We start from the raw sequence: 12,483 nt of genomic DNA, 5'->3' as shown, positions 1-12,483 counted from the left end.
CCAAGGCAGGAGGCTGACACCAGGAACGGTGGAATGAAGGAAAACACTTCTAAAAAGGCTGGGTCATAATATATTTCTTTCTGCAACATGTCTTGAAACAAACCTATAGTTTCAGGTTCCAAAACTGAAACTGAAACCTATAGGTTCAGGTCCAAGATTGAGCATTTCTTAATTCTTGCATTAGATAGAGTGCCTTTGTCCATGGTACAAGTTGTGTGGTTCAAATTCTTGGTAAAAGTTGGCTATTTCACACAAGGCTTACCTAATACTATATAGATGTTGATAATTCCACAGAGTGATTGTACCTTTTTTGCTTTGCTTTCCAGGGTTTCTGTACTATGAGGACCTTGTTAGCTGTGTATCTAAGGCAGAAGCAGATGCAGTAAGCTTGATTGTCAGGAACACTGTGTGTACGTTTCTACCAGATGCTTTAGTCACCATAACTGGTGGTTTCAGGAGGTGAGTGAAAACAAGAAAGGGCATTTGGCTGTTTTATTCAAGTACACAGAAAATAATGTTTCTGTCTTGGAAAAATCAAAGAAGCTTAGTGGGAAAGGATAAAGAGTTTGTTTTCAGTGGCTGGTTTCTGTGTTTTGTTTTTGTTTCCTTTTTTTTTGTTTGTTTGTTTGTTGTTTGTTGTTGTGATTGGTTTTTTGTTGTTGTTTGTTTTTGGTTTTGCTTTTTTTTCCCCCCAGGCAGGAGAGCAATCCTATGACATTCCCAGGTTCCTGTGGTTTATTACTATAGAGGGTTAGTTTGTCAGAACAAAATCTGTCTAAGAATAACTTGCTGGGAAAATGATGTTTAGATCACGTATTTTACTTGAACATTTTTTTTCTTTTTTAGTGTATCTGAATTCCCAAGGCTGAGAATATTGTAAGGCCATGCTTGAAAGAAAGATACAATAGCTTTAAGGCTGTTTTTTTCCTTTTTTTTCTTTTTTTTTTTTTTCTTTAAGAGAACTTGGTCACATGAGAGTGAAATGTGCAGAGTTTGTAGTGTTAGAAATATACTTTGCAGTAAACACTGACTAAAGTGAATATAAAGTGCTTACTAAATTGAACCTTGCGCTAATCTTTGTGTAGATTGGGTGATCTCAGAATTTCTTTCCTTGGTGATTTTTTTTCCTAAAACCCAATCTGAAACTGTTGCTCAGGACATAACACAATTAATTCTTTCAGCACTTGCTTGAGAGCCTTCCTAAAGCCACACAACAAAGTACTGAGACTGGGAATAGACTTCAGGAGTACTGGGTTCCTTGCTCTGAACTTAGTCCCCTGTTATGTCACTACTTGTAGTACATGTCATGCTCATATGCTAAAAATAACTTTAGCAAACACCTTAAGTCTCTTGCTGCTTAATTTGTCTGTAGCATTTTTATGAAAGCAATAGACAGGAGAATGTTAATAGTTAATGTATCACTCGTGTGACATTACTGTAAGCCTAGATAGGCCTGCATATCCCTCCAGTGAGAGATATATATATAAAATAGCATTCATAATTGCTATATACATGCACAGTGATTGTGATGAATATATTTTATCATCTTTGTACCTCCTAATGATATAGAATCATAGAATCATAGAATTCCTCATATGTCCCATATTTATTGTAAGAATGTGTGCAGCCACCAGCTACATAGTTTCTACAGACTAGTGTGCTCAATAGAGGCATTAGGCTCAAGTATGAACCCTGACCAAAGACAGAATTTTATATTCAAAACCTCAAGTGTCATCATTCTGACAGTCCTTGTTTAAGAGGCATGTAATGGCAATATCTTTCACAGTATCACACAGTATCACAGTATGTTAGAGATTGGAAGGGACCTCAAAAGATCATCTAGTCCAATCCTCCTGCCAGAGCAGGAACACCTAGATAAGGTTACACAGGAATGTGTCCAGGCGGGTTTTGAATGTCTTCAGAGAAGGAGACTCCACAACCCCCCTGGGCAGCCTGTTCCAGTGTTCTGTCACCCTCACTGAGAAGAAGTTTCTTCTCAAGTTTAAGTGGAACCTCTTGTGTTCCAGTTTATACCCATTACCCCTTGTCCTATCATCTTTCCGTGGATGCAAATCATTTGGGGAACTTGTGATATTAGTAACTTAAATATAACTGATTAACACCTGTCCAGATGGGGCAGAGTTGCAGGACAGAACTGTTAGCATGCTGAAAATTCCCAGTTTCTTCTGAGATGATGTATTTGTGAGCTTTGTCAGCAGCATAGTTTGCAAAGTTTGAATCTCACACATCAAATTTAAGGTTATTGTTTTGTTTATTATTTCAGGGATATATGAAAGTTAGCCATTCTCTTTTTTAATTAAGAATAAGCTTTTGTATCTCTAACTGGGTGTGTCAAACCAGGAAAGAAATTAAAGTGTCTAATGGTGCCTTCAGTGAGTAATCTTGTATATTAATTACATGCCTTTAAATAGGCAGAGAATATATTATCAAACTAAGTTTCAAAATGTCAGTCCTAAATGATATTTTACCAGCCCATGGAAAACAAATGCTGCAGTGTAAGATTTGTAGAAAGCTTGATTAGATGGATTCAAGTACATTTATCAGGCACCTGTATTTTAGTTACTGACCTGCAATGGAGTTGACTGCATCTGTTCTTTTTTGCCTGTCTTGTATACTGGCAGTATACACTAAGCATGAACTACGTGTAAGCTCACTAGCTCACAGTTTTCAATTAACGAATTATTATCTGTTTGTTTCCTCATTATGTAAATATTTTAATAAAAGAAGTAGGCAAATTTTATTAAACAACTTTACTTCATTCTCTCATACTTGTACATTACTAACATAAGAGAAAAAATAGCTCATGATTGCTTTGAATTATATATTCATTCCCTAGGACCCAGATTTGTCTTGCTTTGTATATTTGTTTCATAACTCAGAAAAAATAAGCAGTTGATTGTGTTCCTCCTGATTTGACTGGAGATTTGAAAGTCGTGAGACTCATAAACCTTACTATGCAGGAGAACTGGATGAATTACAAGGAAGGAATTTGCTATCTACAGTCATGGAGATTCAGTAGGGTAGATATGAACTATAGGAAAGTTACATTCTTTTCTCTAAACTTATCAAACACACACATGGCTTGATATATTTAATGAGTTGCTAGGCATTTTCCATTAGATTCCTGGAATTTAAATCAGATATTTTGGTATTTCTTTTAATCAAAATTAGGAAGCATAATATAAAATCCAAGTAAATAATGGCTATTTTTTAAGCCCTAGAAAACTTGTTCATGGACTTTGGTTTGATTTAGCTTTCACCTTTAGTCTCCTGTATTGCTTCTTGTACTCGTCTTAATGCTAGTGGGAGACTACCGTTCGTGTATTTCTGATTCAGAATGGTGGAAGATTCAAGGGGAAGAAACAAAAAGGCCATAAACAGAAAGTGAAAATCAAATTAGTACTTTGCATTTATGTGGTTGAATAAAAATACCAGACCTACAATTTGTTAGAGTAAGGAATAAAAATTAGGAAAGCTGATGAAATTTGATTGAGGACATACCAATCAATGGACGTACCGTTGTATGAAATTTGTATTGAAGACATACCTTTTTTTCTGACCAGTTGCATACAGTTTATTTCCTCTTTTGCTCTAACATTCTGTAGTTTCAGATTAGGCCCCAAATTCTTTCTTTTACCTCTTGTCAGGGGTCATATTATTGAAGCAGACTTCAACGTCTACTACTTCCTTGAGGCCTTTTCTTTTTGAGTCTTTCATCTTTCTGCTTGTCTTCACAAAACAGCAGCTCATAAAACATCTTTAATCAAAAGTCCTTTTCTTCTGTTTTTGGTTGGAAGTTTCAGTAATACTATCTTTGGTTGAAAGCAACTTTCAATTCAGCTATCTGAATCAATTAAGGTATATAAAGACTTGAAAGTAATTGAAATAAAGGGTTGTGATGGCAACCCTTCAGTATCTCCTTAATTTGAAATCTTCCAGGATCAGAAATTAATAAATTAATGGAATCTGGATGAGATTATTCTTTGTTACACTCCTACAGAAACACTTACCTTTCTGCTCATAAAATATACTCCCTGAGTTTTAGTTGGTATTGTTTCATATGAGAGGCTGGGAGAATCATTTTATTTTTAAAAAATATTTTTCTGACACTGATCTGGGTCATTTTGAAGCAGAAATTACAACACTGAAATGTATGGAAATACAGAAATAAAACAACTGTAGTTATGAAATAAATCATACCCATATGCTGTGGAATGCATTTTGTTGGTCTGTCCAGTGAGGCCTATCAGCTCAACTGTATAGAAGGAATTATTGAGGATGCTGATAGTGCAATATAAAGCATATCATGCGCAATGTTATCAGACTGAATTTGCCATGCGGTCTGTTTGCATCAGGAATTGGCATGGCATTATTTTTCAGTGCTTAGCTTCTCTTATTTTGAATTGCTGAGGTTTCAGACTGCTTTCTTCTTATTTAGTGAGACAAATTCTGAGGTTCAGAGTAACAACTCATATTGCAAGTTGCAAAAGCCACTGAGGGTGAAGTTTCCCTTTCAACGCTGAGATACAGAGGCCCTGGAATGAGAAGAAACCCCCCTTTATTTTAGCATGTGACATCCCTGATTAATACTGTATCTGTCTCAACTATATCCAAGGCAGGAGTGTAGTTTAGGCTAATGTGTATTATCACTTTTGAAGAGTTAAACTGAGGACCTGATAATTTCATTTTTTTTTTTTTTTATGATTATTGTAAATGTAATTTCATTGTATGAAGAGAATTGTTTTTCAATAGTGATAATTTTATCTCATCTTGCATATATTACTGCATTTTACAGAAAATTTGATGCCTATTAGCAATGTGTTAGTGCTGCTATTAATAATATTAGCATTTCTACAGAATTGTTATAATGACAAATAGAAAACATCACACTAGGTTTCATGGCAGGGAGTTTTCTCCCTTTTTCCTGTAGCTTCATGTTAGGACATGGCTTTACAGTGACTTCAAGAAAAGGTTGTCATGGGCTGAATCACTATCACAACACCCTGCAAGAGTCTGTGTTTTTGCTAATTTGATTTAGCTGCTGACCTTTGGTTTTGCACAAGGGTTGATCTAGGGTGAGAGCTTCTTAAGAGCATTGTATATTAGATAGATGAAGCATTATATAATAAATGTACTTTATGGCTTCAATCTCTTTACTGGTTATTCATATCCCAACACATATACCCACAAAACCCAATTGGCTGAAGGATCTGGAAGAAGAATTAAATACAATAATAAGAATAAATCATCATGTTAACTTCATTTCCAGTATGGCTTTCTGTCAGCCTTTCTGTATGCTTTGTCCATATGATTCACAAATGATTTACAAATTAAGTTTCAGGTTTCTTGTGTTGTGTAGCACACTCAAATAGTTGTGGTTAGGTCTGCAACATCGGGGTTGTATTGCAATGATATAAGCACAGTTACTATATCATTTTTTGGAAGTTACCTAGGCATCCTATTAGTATTACAGTTTCAATTCTGACTTACACACACTTTTGTTAGCTTCTCCCATCTTTGCCTTAAGATGGAATGAAATAGACTAAGGAGACACTTTGTTTTAGGAAAGTTTTCATGCTGCAGTTCTTCAGAAGGTGTCCAAGTGTCTTGGGTGATGTATCAAGCAGAATAACTAGTACCTATCTTATTCTTTGTAGAAGGCTAATTCCTTTATCCTGCATCAGTCTTCAGGGAAGTTTTGTCTCAGACTCTCTTATTATTGAATTCAGTTCTATCATGAGCCTAATTGTAGATCACTGTCTTCTTGCTTGAATTTTATCTTATCTTTTGGAAATTGGGATTTGAGGCTCTGTAACATTCAAAGATAAGGATTGCTGTTATAAAAGCAATGAAGAGAGCAAAGGTGTTCTTGTCAGGCAGCACTGCCATGCTTTTGTGTACGACAGTGTGAAAGTTTTCCCTGTGTGCAGTGACATTTCCTAGAAGGTAAAGGAATGCATAAAGGAATGACATGGGACAAGACCCTCGTCTTTCCTGTTGTATCAAGAAAATTGTTTAAATATACCTTCTTTCAGTCTCAGAGATAAAGTAAAATGAAATAGCTCAGAACAAGAAACACTTCCAGAGATCATTTTACAGACTCAGGCTCATGCACTGACGAATAATTAATGCTATTCTGGCACCTTCATTTCAGAAATGAGACTTCTATAAGGTATCTGGAATCACAATTATCAGTGTGGACACATAAGTGAGAGAATGTGAGATTGAATATATGAAGAATATTAAGCTTCCCAAGCATTTGGTATATACTCAAGACTTTGTGGTTTATTTAACAAGCTAGTCATGTGCCTTTGACTATATTTCTTGATAAATCCTGATGAAAAGCTCTATTTGACTTTTACATATTGGATGCTCCTAATCAAAGTATTTTTTAGCAGGCTGTAGAGGCTCTACAAAGAGGCTAGCACACCTGATGTGACATCCGATCTTTGTTAGGTTCTGAGAAATAAATGTATCTGAAGTCCTATTACCCAAATTGTTTTTCCACTCAGATCTAGGATTAAAATAATGCTAGTCTTAAAACTAGTATCAATTATTTAGCAAAGGTTTCTTGCATTAAGTTTTTAAACGAACTCCTAGGCAGAGGTTCCTTATTGCACTCACATGTTGTTACAGTGTATCTTTGCATTTATACGATTCTTAGATATAGCTATTGCTATCCTTTTTTTTTTTTTTTTTTTTTTTTTTTACTCCTAAGCACAAGCTATAATAAGGGAAGATATAAGCTGTACCCAGCTGCTGAAGTCCAAATACTGTAATTTCTTCTTACTTTCTTCCACTGCTGTTATAAGAAGCAAATTTTTTCATCTGCTGTTATTTTGTCAGGGAGAAACATATAAAGGAGCTGCAAGGCAAGCTTCTCACCAAGCACTTGAGTGGATATAGTAGTTTGCACACACTTTAATATAAGCAGACCCTGGAAGAGTCTAGTAGCTCTTCTAGCAACAAACTTGAGACTGTGTATCATTCATGAGTAAAGCTTTGCCTCTGACAAAAGCCTCATCTAAAGTGGACTATAGTTTAACCCAGAGTTGTTCTAATGCAGTGTGATTTATCTTAAAGCTTAGTAAACAAGCTTCATGTTACTGAATTCCTTAATTTTAGAAGCATTTCACCTTGAGGTGGCAGGAGTTAGAGGCACTACAACTGAGCAAGAACAGAGGTTATCACTAGTTTCTGCTTCTAATTTTCTGTAACCCATTAAAAAACAAGCTGAGGAAAGAGAAAATAATTTTATCCATATTAATGGCTTGGCAAGTCTATTTAGAAGATAATCTATTGGAGTAATGCAGACACTTCCTTTTGCCTTTTGATTATTTTTCCACTCATTTAATATATTATTAGCCATGATGAATCATGAAGTAGAAGCTGATGAATAAGGTATCTAGGAATCATGGACAAAAAGAACTTTGTAAGAAACCATGAAACACTCAAGTAATTAGCCCAGTATATTCTTTCAAAGCCTTACAAAAACTTGTTGATTCAAGATTTTTGCATGCCGTATTCTTCTCATACTTTGACCACTTTCACAGGGTTTAGAAGCTCATTGGAAGGGTGCTGTTTAGTTATATGCGTCTTTTGTCTCTAAAACTACTTCAAGTGATGGGTCCAGAGCAGAGGCGGCAGTGTTTTCAATTTCTGCGAAGCCAGTTTTACACTGTATGCGTAGAGCCAGAAACTCCCTGGATAACCTGCACTTCCTGGAATGCATTTGTAACAACCTTAACAGCATTTTCTGTATCCTGTCAACAGTGATAAGGATTAATATTAAGTAAGCCGGAGCAAAACAAATAATGCTTATTCAGCAAGATCTGAGATTCCAGATTATATTATTTCAGGACTATTACAACAAAGCTTTCTCTATTTGCATTTTATTTCTTTTTAATTTAATTAGAAAAAATTGAGAATGAGAACCAAAGACAGGGGTAATGTATTTCCTTGTCAGGCAGTCAATTTGAAATTTTAGTTATGTGCTGGTACCTGATCAGAGTAGTTACCATTTCAATTCTACACCAAGTTTTCATGTGAAACTGCCTAAAATCATTATAATTACTGCATTGATGACTGCTTTGTGCTATTTACAATATCTGTCATTATACAGAGTATAAGGAATATTAGCAGTAGCATTCTCAGATTACAAAGGCATACTTGTAGAAGCAAAGCAACATACCACAAGTACTCTACTAGAAGTAAGGCAAAGTGTTGTCTTAAAAATAAGTTATTTATTTACAGTTCACGTAAAATGAGTGATTTTGTTCATTTGACATCGAAATCAGATGTTCTACGTTAAAATGAAAACCAAGGTGTGCAATTAATAGAAAAAAAATGCAAGAATTTCTACTCCAAGTGTAGCTACTTTTAGTGTAATAACAAAACTAAAATTCACAGAACTCTAGCTGGTTTTGACCACCAATTCTAAGTAGATTGCCTTTTAATTTAAAAAGTTTTATTTTAAAAGAGTGTAACTGGCAAAGTGTATGAGCTTGGGCTGATAACTACATAGATCAATTTAGATGTTATCAGAGGCAGAAATGCCCAGTTGCAGAGAATCCTCTTGATATATGTGGTAAGATACAAAATTTTAAAAATAGCAACAATAAAATAAAGTCAGAATAAGCAAGAAACATGCTGTGAGCAGGTAATTTATGTATGTGTGTATACAATAATAATACATATATATGTAAAAAGACTATGAAGAAAGAACAGAATGATAGCTAATAAGGGTATTCAAAGAATTAATTTTTTTTTTTCTGATTTGCCCTGTAAGATCACTTTCAATCATTTTTGGCACATCAGGGTCAGCCATCTGACAATTCTGTGTTTCTGAATTATATGGAAATTTTTTCAGAATGCTTGCCACTGCATAAAACCAAAATGTTAATGGCTTTACTAAGTCAAATTAAATTTTAATGGGCATGGTTTAATTTTTCTTTTAGCCCATTCACATCCTTTAAGTAGCAGTAAATGTGATTCAGTTGTTTTCTAATATCACAGCTGACCTGAATAGCCTTTTCAATTAGCCTTTTAGATTAAGCAGATATGATGCATTTTAAATAAATAAAGATCTCTTTTTATTGGTTAAATGCTGATATTCACAGCTCATTTAATCCATTTATTGAGATGCAATGTCAAAAAACAAACAGGTTTTTGTACAATGCTGATGAATAATGTGTAGAGATGACACACACACACAAAAAAGGCAACATCTTTGTTTTGTAAGAGAAAGGAATTTAAAGGAAGAGGAGCTCAAAAAGATCTGTTTAAGATCTTAAGACAGCTGCATGGCTGAGAAATTAACAAAATAATTTGCCAAGAATTTACACATTGAAAACAATTTAGGAGATGGTGAGAAAAATAGTGAGCTGACAGTGCAGATTCCTCTCAAATTTGACATTTTCAAATAATGTAATCTCTTTAGTAGATGTCCCATGGTTTTTAAATTGTGCATTCTATAGTAATATAACACATTTTAATCTTTTCATTAATTATTTTGGTGTTTACAATGTAATATGCCTTTTACTTATAGAAAAAGCAATATAAATTGTTACAAATCTACCATAGTTCATCCAAAAGCATCTTTGACGTTTCCATAATTCTGTTTGATGCTTGTTCTCATTTTCGGATGACAGATTTTCAAAATCTTCACTACATAACAGAGATGGCGTACTGTGATAAAACCTTCACTGTGTATGGGGCAGGCATGTAGGAAAAAGGCTTCTGGGTTTACTGCTCAGCATGGGATACAACAAAAGCAATCTGAAGTCTTTTATGTAGAAAAGCTGGGCTGACGGTCATTTGGGTTGTAAATGTATCTTTTCTAGTGGCTTTGGTTATCAAAGTGCAGGAGAATGGTATTGCCATTAGCTAGAGAAGATTTCAGCACTGACTTCAGTTTTGCTGTTTACTTGCTTGTATCAGATTATAAACCTGCCCACAAATAACTTGCTTTCTCCTGATGTAGAGTTTTAGCTGTAAAATAAATACCAGCCTATCATGACAGCTCACTCTTTAAACTCACCTAAGTGGAAAGAAGCTGTGACAGCTATCAGTATGAATAACAGTACTCTCAGCTCGAAACTTCAGTGGCTTGTGCAGTGGCACTCTGAGATAATATACCATTAGAATTCCAAAATGTTAAAACAGATTTTGCATTATTTACACAAGTTTCTAGACAAGTTTGCCAAAGTGAATGTTCTGAAAAGTTTTAAAAGGTGGTTATAGTGCAACTATTTGTACTCCCATGTAAGATGTCCGTGTAAAATACTTAACAACCTATATTTTACTGACCAGGCCCATTTTACTGGGTTAGCAATAAAACCAAAATTGCTCAGTCATCATTTTAGAGCAATTAACATACGTGGTACTGTTTACTATTAGCATTATGAAAATTAAACTTGTTAAATACTAAGTTCTGGTATGACTTATTGAAACACTCCCTTATTCTTTTTCTTCATCTTTTTCTTTTATTTTTTTATTTTCTTTTTAGTTTGGAGGGTGAGTTCTCTGCCTTTCCTCAAACATGATTCTCCCAATATATGAATATGACATTTTTAAGCGAGCTCACATTTTTCAGTGAGGTCTTTTGCAGAGGACACAGGCATTGGTGCTGATGCAGTTTGAATAGGATACCATTTCATCCAAAATATCACATCAAGTCCAGGCATTATTATATCATACAATCTGGGGCTACAGCTGGGGGCAGGTTGCATGATACAGGGCATGTACTAAAATTGATTTATCAGTATAATTTTATAAGGTGGAAAATCACATCCTACACTAAGGGTGAACTATTGCTCTTTGAATGTTTTGGTAATTTGAGAGTAGATTAGTATAGGTCATGGGGGAATAAAAGCTGTTCGGATTAAAAGGAAGCTTTATAAATAATTGGTACCTAACTTTAACATGTACAGAAATGCATTCATAGACTGAATAAGCTTCATTTTCAAAATCTGTGAAGAGAATGACAAGTAATTCTTTGCAAGAAAATCTCAGGCAAGATCAATTATAACCTTAAAATACTCTGTAGAAGAGCTGTGTTATATGTGCTGCAGTTAATTTGAAGTATATAAAATAGGCATCATGCAGTTTGCAGACTCATTGTTTTTTCATGCTACTGAAATCAGATATAATAAGAATATGATAGCGAATATGAATATCTACTTTTCAGTAATTTTTTAATTTTATCACATGCTTTGCTAGGTAAAAAAATTTAAATTCAGTGAAGATTTGATAGCTCTTTTCGAAATTTTTTGTGGCTTTTCACTAATGTTTGGATGGTTGTTTGTTTTTGTTGTTTTTTTTTTTAAATAGTAAAGACAGAAGGATTATGTTACTATTTGGGAAAAGGTTTGATGAAACGGGATGCTGAAAACATGAACATTGCAAGCCAAAACATAGCAGTGGTGTTATGGAACAGATCTATATCCAGAAACTAAAGTAGATCATGCATTTATATTTACGGTTAGTTGGAAAATATGTCAAAATGTTTATAAGTCTTGCTTTTTTTTTCTGTGGAAATTTTTAAATTTAAGAACTGGAGAAATATCATTCTGTTGCCTTGTAGGGGCTATAATTCAAATTACTTTTTTTTTTTTTATTTTCTTTAGTGAAATGAGTTAGTCAGAATTTCTCTTCCATGATGAATCTCAGTATAGAATTTTCATACACATTGTGTAATGTCACTTAAATATGGGGGGGGTGCATCATGGAAGTGGTAATTAGAGGCACAGAAAGCTCTGTGAAGTCTTGCAATGCCTTTTCAAGATTTCTGAAATACTACGATTCAGGTTTTAGCCAAGAAATTACAACAACATGGATTAAAACATTTATTAGTTATTTATATTTTCCTGTCCAACTTAGAATCATAGAATCATACAATAGTTAGGGTTGGAAAAGACCTGAAGATCATCTACTTCCTACACCCCCCTGCCATGGGCAGGAACACCTCCCACTAAACCATGTCACCCAAGGCTCTGTCCAACCTGGCCTTGAACACTGCCAGGGATGGAGCATTCACAACCTCCCTGGGCAACCCATTCCAGTGCCTCACCACCCTCTCAGTAAAGAATTTCTTCCTTATGTCCAAACTTCCAGTGTTTAAGTTTGAACCTGTTACCCCTTGTCCTATCACTACAGTCCCTAACAAAGAGTCCCTCCTCAGCATCCTTGTAGGCCCCCTTCAGATACTGGAAGGCTGCTATGAGGTTTCCACGCAGCCTTCTCTTCTCCAGGCTGAACAGCCCCAACTTTCTCAGCCTGTCTTCATACAGGAGGTGCTCCAGTCCCCTGATCATCCTTGTGGCCCTCCTCTGGACTTGTTCCAACAGTTCCATGTCCTTGGCATGGTGAAACTTCATGAGGTTGGCATCAGCCCACCTTGCAAGTGTGTCAAGGTCCCTCTGGATGGCATTCCTTCCCTCCAGGCAAAGATATTGAACAAGA

General features: G+C 35.1%; 1 protein-coding gene across 1 annotated transcript in view; it reads left to right on the top strand.

Annotated features, from left to right (window-relative positions):
* DNTT (DNA nucleotidylexotransferase) overlaps positions 1-12,483 on the top strand; it is a gene marked incomplete at its 5' end in the record, with an annotated part of 95,803 nt that overhangs the window by 30,979 nt on the left and 52,341 nt on the right. The window contains one exon of the mRNA XM_080621162.1: positions 327-459. Within this exon, the coding sequence (XP_080477288.1) occupies positions 327-459 (133 nt within the window). The remainder of the gene's footprint in view (positions 1-326; positions 460-12,483) is intronic.

Source organism: Psittacula echo, assembly GCF_963264785.1.
Source record: "Psittacula echo genome assembly, chromosome: 6".
Classification (NCBI taxonomy): Eukaryota; Metazoa; Chordata; class Aves; order Psittaciformes; family Psittacidae; genus Psittacula; species Psittacula echo.
Note: the sequence above shows the minus strand (reverse complement) of the source record. Positions and strands in the feature narration are given on the sequence as shown.